The sequence below is a fragment of the Syngnathus typhle genome, linkage group LG15 (assembly GCF_033458585.1).
Source record: "Syngnathus typhle isolate RoL2023-S1 ecotype Sweden linkage group LG15, RoL_Styp_1.0, whole genome shotgun sequence".
Classification (NCBI taxonomy): domain Eukaryota; kingdom Metazoa; phylum Chordata; class Actinopteri; order Syngnathiformes; family Syngnathidae; genus Syngnathus; species Syngnathus typhle.
The window spans coordinates 1,201,474-1,218,834 of NC_083752.1; the positions used below are offsets into that span (position 1 = coordinate 1,201,474).

Consider the following 17,361-nt stretch of genomic DNA (forward strand, 5'->3'; position numbering starts at 1 on the left):
GGATGGATATGGGTGGATGGATGGATGGATGGATGGATGGATGGATGGATGGATGGATGGATGGATGGATGGCGTAAAAAGCCGAGTAGACAAGAAGGCAAACGCCGTTGTCGTCGAGGGAGCCTAAACAAGGGGGGGGGGAAGACAAGATGAAAGTCTGCTGCTTTAGAAGAAGGTGAAGATGCTCATCTGAGTGTCCTGCTAAGTCGCGGTGTCGTGAATTATTCATCGCCTCGCCGTGCGCACGCTAACGAGAGGAAACCCCAAAAAAACAAGTTTGGATCGGAAGGTGTCAAACTAGTTTTCTGAACAATGCGGCTGATTAGCTCCCTCCCTCCCTCGCTCGCTCGCTCGCTCGCTCGCTCGCTCGCTGTTATTTGTTTACTGGCATTACAAAAAAGGCAATGAACTACTTTGCTTGATGGTGAACGCATTCACCTTCTACTCTTTTGCTCCAAAAGCTGCGCTGATCTCAAAGCCAAAGCGACGCAAGGTCGCCATCTACAGGGATCGATCCATCAGCGTTGTGTCGACATTACACTCCAGTTTGTATTTTCTCCGACGTTGAGAAGCAATAAGCTTTTTCTGCAATGTAATATTTGAAAAAGCATCCCCTGCTACGGCGGGATTCACCTGCCTTGATCTCCGTGAGCTCCCTTCGAACCCGGGGGAGGAGCAAGGGCAAAAAACAAAGCGGCGGCGCCGGCGGCGGCAGCACCGTGGTCTTATCTTTACACTGATCCGGCAGGTGATGTAAAAAAGAAAAGGCAGGATATCAAGTGGCTGCTTAATATCCTCTCTTGCTGCAGTTGGTGCGTGTGAGCTGGAAGCGTAATATGCGCAGATGAACTATTATAGGCCATATGACCGACGTGTGCGTGTGTTTTGTTTGCGTGCGTGCGTGCGTGCGTGCGTGCAGGATGGCATGGGCAACCTGAGAATAACAGAGAAGGGCCTCAAGCTGGAAGGCGACTCGGAGTTTCTTCAACCTCTCTATGCCAAAGAAATCCAGTCCAAACCGGTAAGTCACCGTCTTCAATTTGCAACGGGGGGCAACTCGCCGTTGCATTTGTGCGACTGGCTGAGGTTTCTTCTTAAGCGCAGAGATGTTTATGAAGCCTTTGTGCTTCCAAGAAAAAAAGATGTGCACGCAATCTCTTTGCGGTTCGGGAGAGATGAGGACGTCCCGCTGGGACTAACATGCTCCGTTGCCCCGGCGACGGGAAGGATGCGGGATGACGCATCAGAAGCCGGCGTGCGTCAATTGTTTACTGTGAACATCGCAGATCCACCTCACGATATAATTGGTGAAACTGAGATACCGTTTGATTGGGGTTTGTTTTTTTTGTATCCTCCCACAGCTAAGTAATGAACACTTTTGAAGGTGTTGTGTGGAGCTCGCAAACCAACCGTTTTCTATTTAGACACCAAAAAAGATCAAGCCACCCATATAACAAGCAAAGTTGATTTGGGAGCTTAAGATCAGGGGATGCTTTGAGAAGAATTGTCCATTTTTGTCTATGTGAAGCCCTTTGAGACTGACTGCTTGTGATTGAGGGCTATCCAAATCAACTTGACTTGAACAGTGGGCTAAGAATTGACCCTTGGGGGACGCCACGCCACGCCACGCCACGTGTGATGCCCTATTTTTGCTGAGAAAGGTTGGAGATGAAACTATTATTCAACTTGGTGGCCCAATCCTTGTTTTTGTGTTTGTTGGTCTTTTCTGAAATGAATGAATGAATGAAAGGAAAAGCTTTTGCCGTTTGTCCATCCGCAGGGTCGCCCCCTGTACCTGCAGTCGTCCCGAAACGTATCGGTCAACATCGTCAACAGCAACAACCAGCTGCTCACGCAACTCGTAACAGGTACGACGACGCGGCCCCAAAACCCAAACGTCTTTTGGGATGGCTCGTCAAGCAAAGGCTGACGACATGTTAGGGCAACACCGCGCTTTTCCTTTCTGATCTGGGTGTTTGCAAATTGACGCAATGTGTTTGTTTGGACGACGTGAAAACATTTCAAAAGCCACTTTGATGTACACGCTGCTGCTGTTGAATGTACGTACGTATTCCCTTGGCATTAGCCACATTATAATCATGTCTATCATGTCAACCCTTTTGTATATACGTACATACATACATACAGACATACATTTGAAGTGTGTTAAAAAGGAGTCAAGAAACATGATAAAAGCCAGATCCGCTGCTTTTTTCCACCAAATCGGGCCACCACTTGCCTGCCACGTGATCCCGCCGCGCTGCTCTTTTAATGTGCCACAAAGCAGGCCCGTCGTAACTGTGCCGCCCGCCACGTTGCACTCGGGCGCTAATGGAGCCTGGCAGCCTGGCGACGAATAGAATAGAACAGATCTTTATTTGTCACCTGTACAACAAAATTTAAAAAGTGCCAACCGATCCGTGCATGAGCTAAAAAAATAAACAGAATAAATAGAATAACCCCATACAAATGACTCGGAGCGAGCGTCTTTGCCGCTGCTGACACGCAAAAGGGACGTGAACGGCGCCCGGCCCCGTTTCGTTTCCAAATGGAGAGCGACAGAATCAATCGCCGGTGTCCATCAGCCGTCCTTTTCGGCTACTTCTTTGTTTTGGGGCTCGCTCGTGTCTATTTCTTCTCGTATTTGAGCAGCTCTCTCTCCCTCCAAAGTACGAAGGCTCACCCCAAATGACGTGAACAGCAGATTGCTAACACTGCGCCGACCGGGGGGGTCATTTTCCATTTGGCTTCATTTACACTGGGCACATTTGAATTGTTATTCAAGTCACTGACTTCGGAACTTGGTCCCGTTTTCTAGGATCCGGTGGGTTCAAAGCGCGAGGCAAGATGTTTGAGGTCAAATCCACATCCGGCAAACTCCTCTTCTCGGCCGACGAGCAGGAGGTGGTGGTGGGCGCCGAGAGGCTCCGGGTGATGGGTGAGTGCTTCGGCTATTGGGAATGTGAACCTTTTGGGGAGAATGCTGATGTAGACAAACGTTTCAGAGTTTTTTCTTCCAATCCAATTTCTTCCTGCCTCTCACGCTACACGCTGCCTCTGATGTTGTGAGGTATTAAGGAGTGGATCAGGTCAGCCCAACTGACAGCCCAGGTAGCGACGACACCGCGGAATCTTTTGCCAGCAAAAAAAATCCCCATCTGTCACGGTGATCCTTTAGCCGCCGCCGCCGCCGCCGCCGCCGCGTTGCGCTCATTTTTGAGTCCTCTGCAAAAAAACCAAGCGCCAAGGAATCCCCTCGCAGACAATTTGCTCCTTGCTTTTACAGATGGGAGCGATTACCCTGGCCACTCATCTACATGCACTTAACATCCTTTGCCGTCATATTTGATTAGCGTCGGCCTGCTGGAAAGTGCCGCCGCCGAGCCACAGACGGCACGGAGGAGATGGAGGCGCGGATAATCGGACGGACGTCGCATTGTTCCACTTTTAAATCTCGCCGTCCGTCCGTGCTGTGCTTTTTGTTCATGGAGACGGATGCATTTTTGAAAGAAGAACTTCAAACAGCTCCCAGGTGTCTTGGGAACGTGTCCGCGTCAGGCTTTGTTTTTTGTGGTCACGCTCTCCTTTTAGCTTCGCTGGAGTCAGCTGGTTTTCGAGGGTGAGCTCCTGCCCGTGTTGTCATGACAACCGCGGCCGGATTTGTCAGAGAGGCCTACTCTCTGACGAGATAAACAACTATGAGAAGTATGTTTTTTGGGCCGACGTGCTCACTACAGCGCGCTGCCTACCAGAGCGCCATTCTTTTCAATTTGGCGCACCCCCTGAAGGGCGTTGGACCGCAGTCGAGAGATCTTCGGCATAGACCGTGAAATCAGGTGTAAATAAGGTACATTCACCATGCATGGACCTTGAAATAAGGAAATAGATTGCTGCTGGCGCAATCTTTCACACCCGATACTTGGAAATATACATCTTTTTGCCTTCCGAGAATTCATCTATCTATATACAAATGAGGGCCTAAAATTCAAGAGCGCTTTTTGAATCTGCCAAGGTAACCGACCGCTTTTCGGGTAGCACGCAGACCCCAAGCACTGGCTAGGCAGGACACGAAAGCTTTCAGAAGCCCTTAGCCAGTCGTCCTTAAGTCCATTTAGTAGAAGAGCTTCCCCGGCCGGAAAAGTAAGCAGCGCCGGCGGCGCACTCGTGCGTCACGTGGATAGCACGGCGGATGTGTTCAAAGTTGTTTGGGCAGAGTCACCTTGATGCCAAGAGCGGAGCGCGTGAAGGGCTCGATTTAGCGGACAAACGGGCTTCCGTCCCGTCCAAACGACGACTCGCTTTGTTCGGCCTCGACTGTGGACGGCCTCAAAGAAATTCATTCGTTGGTTGCCAAGTGAAGAAGCGATGTGGAAAAAGTGATCCTCTTAAAAGGACAATGCGGCTGGCTCCTGAAAGCCCACCCAGGCTAAAAATCAGCAAATCTGGCTTGCCATCATCCCGTTGGCTGCACTCGGGCAATTACAATTAGCCTCCTTTCAACCCCCCCTGCGTTTATGTCCCATTGAGTCAGCGTGTCACGCTCCAGCCTGTCAGGAGTCTGTCAGGAGTCAGCTTGATATCAGATATCATCAGCTCAGTTATCAGCTCGTGTGATTGTTGCCTTCCCGCCGCAAGGCAAATGGAGGCCAGGCTGATGATGAGTGTGCCTTGTTTTTTTCTTTTTCTCTTCACGTGATCACAGCGACTTGTACGGAAGAGGATTAGGGCCAGTGAAGAAAGAAAAAAAAAAATCGAAGGGTGACAGGATTCTGACTTTTTTTCTCAGAATTCTGACTTTATTCAAAGAATTCTGACTTAGTCAGAATTCCTACTTTAAAGTCCGAATTCTGAGAATAAAGTCCGAATTCCCACTTTAAAGTCAGAATTCTGAGAATAAAGTCCGAATTCCCACTGAGAAGTAGTGATTTGCCGCCATCCTGTGGCAGCTTTGCGCCAAGGAACCACGTCGCACTGCGTTGAGGCGTTTCATTTCGACGAGTGGATCTTTTAAAACCTTTTTAGCGGGGGCGAGTTCTTTTTTCGATTTGGTAGCGCGAGGCCACCTTGTTCGTCGACAGCCGGCGTGATCGAGTTGACGGAGATGAGGTGTCTTCACTTTTATACGGGCCATCCGTCAAGGCTCTGCCGCGCGGCTTTTATTCGCCGCCGGCCGCTGTCCTTCCTGCCGAGTGGACGCCGTTAAGCTGTAATGAGACCATCAAAGACAGCCGAGTTAGCGCGCGGTAGTGGCGGCGGGCGGCGCTCCGCCTTTCCCGCCGTCGTCCGGAGCGCGTGGCCGACGCCAGACAGATTCCCGGTGGCCCAAAACGTCCGTCGCTTTCTACTCTTCTGTGACTAAGCGGCTAAACATTGCGAGACTCTGACGTCGTCGCTGTCAAAGCCGTTGTCATATTCTGGGCCAAAAGGCATATCGGGAGGAAGGATGGCATTAATAGGTACATTTTATTAGCACCTAACATCATATCCGCTCAACCAAAGTCAAAGTCAAAGTCAGCTTTATTGTCAATCTCTCCACGTCACAACACACAAAGAGACCGAAATTACGTTTTTCTCTATCCCACGGTGACGAGACACATAACACGATAGACATACAAGTACGCGACACAATATAAAAACAAGAAGGCAAAAATTCAAACAATCAATAGTAAGAGTGATGAATAAATAATAAATAAACAGATAACACAATAAATAAGAGGAGCAAAACGGAGCCAGCAAGCATAGCGCAAAAGTAAAAAACATCATAAACAAAAAGGCACAAACACACTTTGGAGAGCGACGTTCGTTTGCGCACCCGCCGTCCCGCGCTGCAATGCCGTGTCCTCCCTCATCTTCCGTCGATAGGGAGGAGTCGAGCGCACTTTAGCGCTAATGTCATTATAGCATCGGGCACGTCATTACTGACGGATCTCCAAGGCGACTTTCAAAGTCGTTAGGGAAGGGAAGCGAGCGTTAGCGGGGATGCTTGAGAAGCACCAGATGTCCTTTAATGGGGGGGCAGTAGTGGGCAGCACGTGGGCCTCGCAGTCGGGAGATCCGATGTTCCTCGTTGTCTGCTGCGGGTGCACGCGCGTCACAGCGACAAATTGCAATTGCCCCCTAGCTCCTGATTTGCTCGCCATACCTTGCGTTGTGACTCCAAGCAATTTAGTCGCGGTGCCTAGCGATGATGTTTACACCACTGTAGTCATTAATGGGATCGACAAAAGCCCCAAAAATCGGCCTTTGCGTCCAATTGAGCCCCAAGGTAACTCATTCATGGGTGAAATAAGATTTGAAATCAAAAGTGCTTTGCTTACACAAAAACAAACGACTCTTCTAATTACAGCCGGCGTGTTTCTGTTCTGCGAGCGGAGCGGCCCCGTTTCCCCGCTTGCCAAGCCGGTCGGTGAAAGGCGCGTTGCTTTTGAAACACATCATGGAAAGCGCGCGATTACTCAGATGGAGAATTGATCGAGGCGGAAATTTGCAAATGTCAGCGCAAAAGGATCATTATTACCGCCGTGTCGCATTTCACTATCTGCACCTGTAGTCGATTTGGGCTTTTTTGCTCATATTTTTATGAAAGCAATTACAAAGGTCAATCAAAAGTGGTCACGTCTGCTAATTGTATCTTTCTGGCTAATGTGCGATACGCCAACCGGGAGGGCTCATATCGTAAATATGGCAGTTACCATTTGGACAAAGAAAGCTAGTGACAAAAGGTTTTTGTAAAAAGTGCCGAGTAAGCGGAACATTCCGAGGCATACGTCGTTCCGTGCTGCGGCTCCCCTCACGGATTGATGTCTTTTTTTTTTTTTTTCCATGGCAATTGAAAGCGGGTAAAGCCGAGTGCCAGATGGATGGCGCTCGTTTCCCGTCCATTGGGCCACTTGCAGCTTTTTCAGCTCGGGGACGGACTTTGGCACGCAGGAGCTGCCTGCCGGCTAATGGCGGCAACCCGTTAAGAAAAGCCGCATCGTCACAGCCACGTGGCAATATTTGGTCTCTGAAATGTGGAACGCTGATGAGCAAACGGGGGGGGGGGGGGGGCGTTTGATGCAGACGATGCGCTTTTCGCCCGTCGACGGCGTTCCCTTCGGACCGACCCACGTGGTTTAGCGGACACATTAGTCCCGCCGTCAAAGCGGGTGGCTTTTAATCGCAGACAAACTACATTTGACCTTTTCTATTTGGACAGCCGCCAAACTGATTGGCTTCATATTTTTGAAAAGAAATGGAACAGTTTTAACAGGCAGCTTCAATCGCCAAAGACGTGACGTGTGCGAATTTCCATTCGCACCTTTCCTTGCGGCAGCTTCATTCCTAGCAGATTCAGACAGCTGGATTTATTTGGGTTTTGTCGATGCTTTACGTCAAGACTGGTGCATTTGCCGTGGTGACAACTCCTAAACGGCGCCAGGAAAGGCGTGTTTGAAAGAAATCTTTTGACAACCCGGTCGGCGGAGCTTAGAGGTGGGTGGCGAGATGTGATCTTAATGGTCCGAGAAATGTCTTTCACAGAAATGGTTGTAGGAGAACAGATGCTTGGTCAGGTTATCAATCTAGCGGCAAAATACATCCACTTCCTGGATTCAGCCATCTGGTCGTGAACAAACCGAGTGCTTCGTTGGCAATTATTGGGCTTTGTGAAGATATGACTTTTTTGTTTTCTATTTTTTTATCTGTGCTAGAAAGAAAGAAAGAAAGAAAGAAAGAAAGAAAGAAAGAAAGAAAGAAAGAAAGAAAGAAAGAAAGAAAGAAAGAAAGAAAGAAAGAAAGAAAGAAAGAAAGAAAGAAAGAAAGAAAGAAAGAAAGAAAGAAAGAAAGAAACATCCAATGGTTATTAACCTGTTTTCCCCCCTCTGCGATATGCAATGGCTTTGAAAAGAACTCGATGGATTTGGTCTTGGAGCCTTTTTTTTTTTATTTGTCTCCATCGCCCACCAACCTCGACAGCCAGCACGTGTTGCAGGACAGATGACAAAAAATAGTTTCAATGTGCGTGGGTTTGTTATGGAGCCGACACGTCTAAGAAGTTCCTTTCCCCAAACGATTTTGCCAATGTTATTTTTGAGAGAGAGAGAGAGAGCCAGAGAGAGAGAGAGAGAGAGAGCGAGAGACTGAATTCGAATGAGATTAAACAGGCAGGCACGCTCGCACGCTTGCTAATCAGCCTTCAGCGGCGCTTTCAAGTCGACGGCCCCGCCAGGCCTCGTTTTTGCAGACGTCCCATTCGCTATCACTCTTCCCAATTAAGCGGCGCCGCCGAGTCCAAAGGAGAAAGTGAAGCTTCTGTCGCTTTTAGGCTTGAGCACCGGGTTGTTTTTCTTCTCCATATGTCTTTCATTTACAGTACAGAGCGCAGCGACAACATTCTCAAAAACACGGGACGCATTTGATTTCCGAGTGACTCGCGAGGGCAAATGTTCCATTTCGACGGAGCCCTGTCAAATCTGCCCCGCAACAAGTGACGCTAAAAATATGACATTGTCACCGTCGACTGTACAGCAAAGTCTCGCACTTTTGCGATTTGACGTTCACTCACTCGCTGTCGCATTGTGTCGGTTGTTTGGCGTGAGAGAGAGAGACAGAGAGAGAGAGAGAGAGAGAGAGAGAGAGAGAGAGACAGAGAGAGAGACAGGCAGAGACAGAGAGAGAGACAGAGACAGAGACAGACAGAGAGAGAGAGACAGAGAGAGACAGAGACAGAGAGAGACAGAGACAGAGAGAGACAGAGAAGTTGTCGACGCAGACAAGAAAGGAGACAATGTTCTTACAAGACATATTTTCTTCACTTGCAGTCAACGCACTGCTGTCGCCGAGTGATGCGAGCGAGAATACGAAATGAGAATACGAAATGATTTCTATTGGGTGGCGGCCCCTCCCTTCCGGGTTGTCTCAAACCGCTTCAAGGTGAAACCGAAATAATCTGGAACCATTTGATGCCACATTAGGCTTTGAAATGTTGGGCTCCCCGCTTTACGCTTCGGGCAAATTCTGCCACGTAAGAGCGCTTGCAATTGGCTGGCTGCCCCAAACCCAAATGGCTGCCCCAAACCCAAACGGCTGCCTTCCTCCTCCGTTTCACACGCCAGACATCCCGTCGAGATGAGCGCCACACTCGAGATTTCCTTTCTTTCCGCAGATGGAATTTCCAAGCCTTTTACAAGGCGAAGCCGCTGGGGAGATGTTTGCAGGCACGCTAAGGCCCCTGAAACGGCAAAGAGAAAAGTGGCAAAGTGGCTCAGCGGGGTATTTATTAGCAAAGGTCTCGGGGCCTCACCTCTGGGCTGACTGCAATCCTAAAAACCATTCCAAACTAACCGCAGCCAGCGCACGCAAAGCACAGCCGGCAAATCAGATGAGAAGAAGAGTTGCCGGTGCAAATGGTCAGGAGAAAACTTCCATCAAAGTCGACTTTCCGCCACAAGAATTGCGTGGTGCTTTCGTATGAAAGTAACTGAAGACTTGACTAGATTTCCACTTCCTGTGTTGCTCCTACACATCGGAACCACAAAAGCAAACGGCTGCTTTCCAGCTAGCGTGAACGCTTAGCATGGCGTCCCTGCGTATTCCTTTGGCTGCTTGTTTTTGGTGATGTCAAAGTCAAAGTCAGCTTTATTGTCAATCTCTCCACAGGTCACAACACACAAAGAGACCGAAATTACGTTTTTCTCTATCCCACGGTGACGAGACACATAACACGATACGCAAGCATTGAAGCTGACACGCTTAACTGCCCAAAAGCGATGGCTTGTCGCCAAAAACGCTCGTCCGAGACAGTCATTGTTAACATCGGTACAAGACGCTGCGGCCATCTTGTTGCGGATGGAAGCGCCGCATCAGCCATCGCCGGAATGATTCTTTTTTTTTTTTTTTTTGTCTCCACGCTGCATTTCCTCATTGTTGAGCTACTTCAGGCCAGAACTGATGATGTTTGGCTGCCCGCCCTATATTAACACACGCGAATGCATTCCTATTTAATAGCGTCATTTGTTCTCCTCGCCTGAGCCGCAAACGCAAGCATGGCAGCAAGAAATGGCTTCGCGGAATGATGTCAGCGGAGAAAAAAAGGCAGGGATAGAAATACAAAGCAGCGGTCGGATTCCGATAACAAATGACGTCAAGGGCAGCGAGCGACTTTTCCAAGGCCTTGAGTTTCCCGTCGCCCGCCTGTTTGGCCACGCTCGTCTGCGCGCTTAATGTCCAACAACACTTGTTGGCTTTTCACGCAAAGTCTTTTGGCAAGTGACGGACGGCAATGATGGTTAAAGCGCGTCGTAGCCGCTAACATTTCATCAGCTTCGTAACCAACCATCTGTTGGAATGAAAAACATACGGCTGCTTTGATTGTGTCGGTCAAAAGCGCCTCTTTGAATACAAAGCACAACTTTTGGCTGACAGGTTGAGCGGGCTGAGATAAAAGCCCTTACTTGCGTGGATGTCTGATTGTTTTTTCTCCTATTTCCAACACACTTGAAGCCAACTAAAATACTCGCACATCTTCCCCTTTATGCAGCTGTGCTCCAGTTAAACGTCAAAGCGGTTTGATCAATATCTACGTATACACCACCTGTATAGTCTTTTATCAGCTTCCATGCAGCGAGTCACAAAGTTGAAAGCAGATTCAACGATTGAGTCGTTGCAATTTCTTTCTTTTGGGGATTTGGATTGTTTCAATTCCATCTGATGAGTTCCTGTTTACAGTCGAGGTGAGGAATGACAATCGGAATGCTTTTTCATATTCAATCCCCGTTTTGTTCCAGGCGCCCAGGGAGCCGTGTTCAGCAAGTCGGTGGAGACGCCGCACGTCCGGGCCGAGCCTTTCAAGGAGTTGCGGTGAGTTACCGTCGCTTACGTTTCTCGCTCGTTCACTTGCACGCACGGTGGCTTAGGGACCTCATGCATGCGGTGAGTGGAAGTAGTCTCTTTGGAACTACTTTCGAACAAGACGCACTCGTCCTATTGTCCTTGGGGATCGTTGGTAGCCGTTGGGATGGGGACAGTCAGTATTGAACGCTTGTCAAAGCCATGAATTGAAAAGTCAGCTGTGCCCGCCCCGACCGCAGTCCAGGGCGTGACATGAAGTCAACCTGTCAGAAAGTCGCCGTCCTTTAGTGGCCTAAAGGCGAGTGGCCTAAAGGCGAGTGGCCCAGGCACGCCCGCACGCACGCCCGCACGGCGACGGGCTCACCCTGTACTGGCCTGCTACTTTTTGTAGAACAAAAGGTGCACTTCGATCCGCGTCAGGCTTTTGATGTGCGAAACGAGCTGGAACATGAAGGCGACCAGCTCGCGAGCGCTGGAGGAGGCACAAGACGGAGATGAGACAAAAATGAAAGTCGGGAAAGGGTTTGAGTTGGTCTTGATTTTGCCATCTAGGAAACGCCAGCGCGAGGGGAACCATCCCGTCAGCCTCGGCGCTTTGCGTGGCGCTCGGACGTTACGAGCCCCCGTCGGGGCGGCTTACGTGGAGATATCCCTCGGAGCTGTCACTTCCGCGACGTCCGTCCGTCCGTCCGTCCGCGCGTGTCCTTGCATTGCGGCGATGGCGGCGACTTTGTCCCAATGTAAAATAGCAGCGCGGGCGCGCGTGCGTTGATGGATGCCAATCCCGCGCTCAAGATAAAAGGCAATATTTACGAGGCCATAAGTGACAAGTGCGGCGGCCGAGGGGCAATGAAAACGTTTTCTTTTCTCTTCTGTTTGGTTAGCGTCACACGCGTGCGTGGTTGGCCCTTTGATGGACTCTTGCCACAAAAAAAAAAAAAGAAAAAGATACTCCAACCTGTAATGATGATCGTCCCTGAAGTGCTGCTGCCTTATGGACGGGAGATTTATTGTCCGCAGCCTTCAACAAAACAGAAGGATGCTCAAGGTGAAACTCCGGCCGGCGGCAGGGCTTCAAAGTCATCAAGTGCACTTTCCCAGTACAATTACACAACTGTGCAAGCTCCAGATTGGAACGCAATCCGTTCGCATGGATGCCGGGAGGAGCGAAGCGGCTCCAAATCATAACCTGGTGTCTGTCTCTGAGACCACTTTTTGGGGGTTTTATACTAGGCGACACATTAGCCCAAGGCTGTTAGCGGTACGGCACTGTTAGCATAAGGCTGCTGCCGTGTTTTAGTCCCACCGCCTCTGCATCAATTAGTCTTTTCTCCACTTTTTTTTTTATTCTAGGCGACACGTTAGCATAAGGCTGTTAGCGGTACGGCACCGTTAGCACGAGGTTGCTGCCACGTTTTAGTCCGGCCTCCTCTGCATCAATTAGTCTTTTCTCCATAATAGCCATTTTTGTTGGGGTTTTTTTTTTTCAAACTTTGTTTTCACTTGACATGTATTAACATAGTGCTTAATGAATAAATCTTTATAAAATTTGCCTGTCAAATTAGCATGCTGCGCAGCTTTCCAAATTAAAATCTCATCGGATAACCTCTGTCCTCATCTAAGTCACATTCATTTCAATGATTAATTAAACACACACAAGTCCTTTTTCAAGGCTGTCTTGCGCTCGCTTCAACGCGATCCATTAGCATTCACGCTAGCCCACGCCAAGGAAAACAAAAGAAAAACGATTAGCGGAGTTCTGCGGAGTTCTGCGGAGTTCTGCGGAGTTCTGCGGAGTTCTGCGGAGTTCTGCGGAGTTCTGCGGAGTTCTGCGGAGTTCTGCGGAGTTGTCAATGCCGACCACGCTTTAATCTCACACTTTGCAAAACAAGAGAGGAGATGGAGCGCGTCGTAAGCCGCTGCCGTTCAGGAGCGTTCAGAAATACGCTACTCGCTAAACGTTAGCGCCGCTGAGCTTTCAGCAATGGGGCCAGTGGTGACCTGTTGGGAATTTTTGGGGAGCAGCAACGTCCTGAAAAGGTTGAACGGCACTTGCGTCCAAATGAGGTTCACCTTTAAAGGTTTCATTTGTGAGCCATTTTGTCGGTGAGTATCCCCCACCCTCCTTTGCGCATGAAATGATCCCCCTTGCCGTTCCAATCTCATTTCCCCTCAGCGATCGATCGATAAGCTTTCGTCGTCCTTTCGACACTTCATATCTGCAACTGCAAACAAAGGTTAATAACGCCGGATGGCGCACACTCACGCGGGGGGGGGACACGGCAAAAGAAAGAGGAGAAATGATTGAACGTCTCTGACACCATACGACTTTGCCGCCTCTTTGCATCCTCTCTGCTTTGCATCCTCCGTCCTTGGTGAACACTTCGAACTATATAAGGCAGGTTAAATGGCAATCTGGGCCGCGGCTGATTGCTCGCTCGCTCGCTTGCTCGCGTGGGGCTTTTGTGAACGCGGTCGAGCGGACAAAGAAGGTGAAGGAAGAGGAGGTAGTAAGTCTCAAAGATGGAGCTCTGCCGTCAAAGTGGAAATGCCGTCTTTTCCAACTGCTTTCCAGATTGACATTTGCTTGTGTTTTGCTCTCCAGGCTGGAGTCTCCCACCCGCTCCCTGCTCATGGAGGCCCCCAAAGGCATCCAGATCCTGGCCGAGGCCGGGGACATCCAAGCCATCTGCAGGAACGAGCTGCGACTGGAGTCCAAAGACGGAGAGGTGCCTATGACTGTAGTTATTAGCCCCCGGGTTTCATTTGATTTACTTGATTTATTTTTCTGCACTAGCCACTAACACTCATATCAGACTCAGCTTTCTTGGCCATCCATGCGAAAACACAAGTTATCTTTGGCCATTGAAATGAACGGGAATATACCATCCATCGGCTCCGGGGTCCATTTTTTGCCAGAACGATTTTTCACATTTTTGGCCACCGGGGAGCAGTAGAATGCAATTGTGGCGACAAAAGCGCCTGTACTGTAGGCCGGTCCGTTTTTTGTAGAGGATAAAGAATAGTATTGTTAATATGAGGCAAGAATGATATTTGCTCATATTATTTCAATAATATTTCATATTTAGTCCCTCCTTCAAATTAGAACAAGCAAAGTGATTGTCAAGGTCACCTCCTCTTGGTTCATAGCAGCAGCAGCAGCAGCAGGTCTTAATGTACACAACTAAGTTTTGAAAAGACTTTTTTGCCTCCGCCCCCAATCCCCCTCTTCCATTAATCCTCCTCGGCTGATGTGAAACAGATCTGACATCACGCCACTGCCGCAGAACCGGCCGGGCAGGGAAATCCTTTTATCAGCGTTGGCTGATGTGCGGAACGGATCGGCGTGGAAGATGAGTGAGCGAGCGGCAAAAATGTACATGAAGCACAAAGTTGGAGACAGAAAGGGGACAGAGGGAGGACGTTAGGCGGAAGGAAGGAAGGAAGGAAGGAAGGAAGGAAGGAAGGAAGGAAGGAAGGAAGGAAGGAAGGAAGGAAGGAAGGAAGGAAGGAAGGAAGGAAGGAAGGAAGGAAGGAAGGAAGGAAGGAAGGAAGGAAGGAAGGAAGGAAGGAAGGAAGGAAGGAAGGAAGGAAGGAAGGAAGGAAGGAAGGAAGGAAGGAAGGAAGGAAGGAAGGAAGGAAGGAGATCGGGCCTCGTGATTAATCGCTTACCCCAAAAAAACGACATTGCCTAACACGTCATATTTCAGAAGATCATTTTTCAACACATTAGGGACAAAAGGAAATTAAAAAATAGAATCATTTATAGTATCGGGACGGAGAATCCAAACGACGACCATTGGCTCGCAGCTCCACGCGGCAACCTCCGCCGGCCTCAATCCGTCTCTCGCCAGCCGATCGTTTGTCAGGAGAGGAGGTCGCGCGACATTTCCCAGGCGTCGCGGGTCACGCGGTGCCGCTCCGAGGCGCCGTTTGAACTTTTAATGGGCGACGGGAGCGAGACCCTTAGTCGTTTTTTTTTTTGCTGCTTCTCGCGTATGAGGTCTCACAGGAATCCGCAATCGATGTTGGCTTGGAGCGAGTGAGTGGAAATGAGAAAGGGGAAGAATGATGCAAACGCGAGCGGGCCTGCAATGTCATGCCGACCGACGTCTTACAAATGGGAAGATCTTTTTTCCCCCCCTCCTTTCCATACATTTTTCTTCTAAATATTCACTATGTTTATAATGTGACCCAAAAAATGAAGACATTGAATTCAACAGCACGCCCTTCCTTCTCAAATTGTAGTCTCTTTGTTTCAAATGAAAAATATGTTTGCGTAACAACTCCTTTGGCCAGCGAGCCGGTGGAGTGATTGTGCGCGGCCCAGTAAAACACAGCAAGGGAGCGAGCGGCGGGGGCGGCCGGAAGCTCGGAGAGCAATTACAGTAAAGCCAGGTAGCCATCCAAAAGAGAGAACGTGTGAGGACCGGGCCAAGGTGAATTTGCAAGCATTTCCGTTTTTTTCTCCACTTTGAGGCGCGTTACCATCCAACCTGCCGATTGATCTGCTGAACCTTGCCACTGACGTTTGTTCTCTTCTTCTCCGTCTGGTCCTCCAGATCTCGCTGGACGCCCGCCGCATCCGCCTGATGCGTCTGCCGGAGGGCAAGGCGTCCACCGCCGGCGCCTCGTCGTCCGGCACCAGGCAGACGGTCTACGAGGTTTGCGTTTGCCCCAACGGGAGACTTTTCCTCTCCCAGGCCGGCACCGGATCCACCTGCCAAATCAGCAACAACGTCTGCCTCTAGGATTAGAGACACGGGGACTCGCACGGGAACTGATCACGGAGGCCCTGATCCGTAGTTTTCTAAATAAGCGGGGCAGGGGGCGGAGCCTCTGGACGCTGTATTTATTACGTCATATTCCGGGAATTCAATCAGCTCGACTAACTGAAACTAACGTGTTTATTTGTTTGTTTGTTTGTTTGTTTGTTTGTTTTATGTTCCTTGCTCCGGACAGATTCTTGGGAATATCCAAGAGGAATAATTGCTTTGAAATGCCGTGACCCTAAACTGCCATACACACCTTTTGTCGCATGAGCCCGGCCGGAGAGGTGAGAGTCTCCCATCAGGTGAGAGACTCCGATCCGGTGGCCGAGCCCCGCCCACTCTCCCGTGGCTTTGGAATGGTGCTTTTTGGTCACTTTGAGGATTTACTGCGACACCACTGATGTATTAGACTGCCACCCTAATGTCAAGCTAATGTTGTTGTTGTTGTTGTTGTTGTTTTTTTTTATCCTACCCTTGAGTTTTCAAACATTGTTTAAAAAACAACAACAGAAAGCATTTGCATTCAAGCACATTGTAATGCTGGATGCTCTCTCAAAGCGACAAGCTCCAATTTCAGGTTCCCATTGTCAGATGCTTTCGAGTTTGTGCATAAATGAGGTTGCTATCCTTGTTCAAAACGCTGGAAGGTTGAGCGCGGGCTGAAATTTTGAAAGCATTTGCGTATTTTCCCACGCTCCCGTGCGCTCTTAGCAGAACAAGCGGCAGGTCTATAAAGGTGTCCTCGGTTTGAAACGAGGTCGGGGGCTTTCGGCGTCGTAAAACTACCAGAGCCCACTCGAGTTTTCAGTGTCTCTGAGACAAACGGCGGAAGCGACAGAGGATGTGTCACCAAAAAACGCATTCAACTCCTCCAAAAAACCCGAAAGCCTACGGTGAGGGATTTGTGTGTGCCCGGCCAACATCCCGGCGAATTACGCGAAACGGTTCCGACAAAATATGCGACTCGTGCCGAAATGTCCCCGTGTTTTGTTGTTTTTGTTTTCCCTTTTCCGTCGTGCCGCCATCTCAGCTCCAGTTTGGTGGCAATTGTTTGGACTGCGATGCGTTCTGTGGTCAGCCCTTCTTGTTTCTTGCACAAGGAGGAAGTGCGCCTGTGCCTTACACTTGTGGCAAAAAGAAGCACATCATCATCATCATCATCATCACCACCACCACATGGCCTCCACTTTGCCGCCATCCCAACGCAACGAGCATCCCGAATTCATCATGTCCCAAAATCTCATGTCCTCAAATAATGCGCAAATGGAAAATAAATCAAGAGCCGCTACGGCTCGCCACATTGAGATCCTCATAAGGCAACGATCGCTCAACACCAAGAAGAGGGAGTTGACGAGCTACTAATCAATCAATAATTGGCCACTATTTGATGAAATGCGGTGTTTTTTCAATTTGTACACTCTGTGTTATGCCTTTCGATTTGAATCGTGTTCACACTTTCTCACAGTCGTGTGTGTGTGTGCGTGCTGAGTGTTAAATGTGTGCTACTTTGACTTTTGACCTTTGGTTTGGTTTTTCTGCCCAAACTCAAAAGACGACCAAGAAGGGAAGCGACGCTTGGATTGAAATCGGCTTGGTTTTTTGGGGTTTATTCTTCAGTCCATAACTTGACAACCATGGACGTTTTTTTTTTAAACTTGCCAGAATAAAGAGGCATTGTTCAGAAAGATCGCACGTCATTGGAGTCATGTCTTTATTTCTTACGTCTTCTCAGTCACATCTTAGCGACTCGGTAAACTGG

At 49.3% G+C, this 17,361-nt stretch overlaps 1 protein-coding gene across 4 annotated transcripts in view; it reads left to right on the top strand.

Annotated features, from left to right (window-relative positions):
* Nucleotides 1-17,294, top strand: part of sgcd (sarcoglycan, delta (dystrophin-associated glycoprotein)) — an 82,538-nt gene extending 65,244 nt beyond the window's left edge. For all 4 annotated transcript variants that reach the window (XM_061298932.1, XM_061298931.1, XM_061298935.1 and 1 more), the window contains 6 exons: nt 920-1,021; nt 1,781-1,868; nt 2,819-2,938; nt 10,767-10,839; nt 13,436-13,559; nt 15,393-17,294. In XM_061298932.1, the coding sequence (XP_061154916.1) occupies nt 920-1,021; nt 1,781-1,868; nt 2,819-2,938; nt 10,767-10,839; nt 13,436-13,559; nt 15,393-15,581 (696 nt within the window). In that variant the 3' untranslated portion in view covers nt 15,582-17,294. The remainder of the gene's footprint in view (nt 1-919; nt 1,022-1,780; nt 1,869-2,818; nt 2,939-10,766; nt 10,840-13,435; nt 13,560-15,392) is intronic.
* The last annotated feature ends 67 nt before the right edge of the window (nt 17,295-17,361 follow it).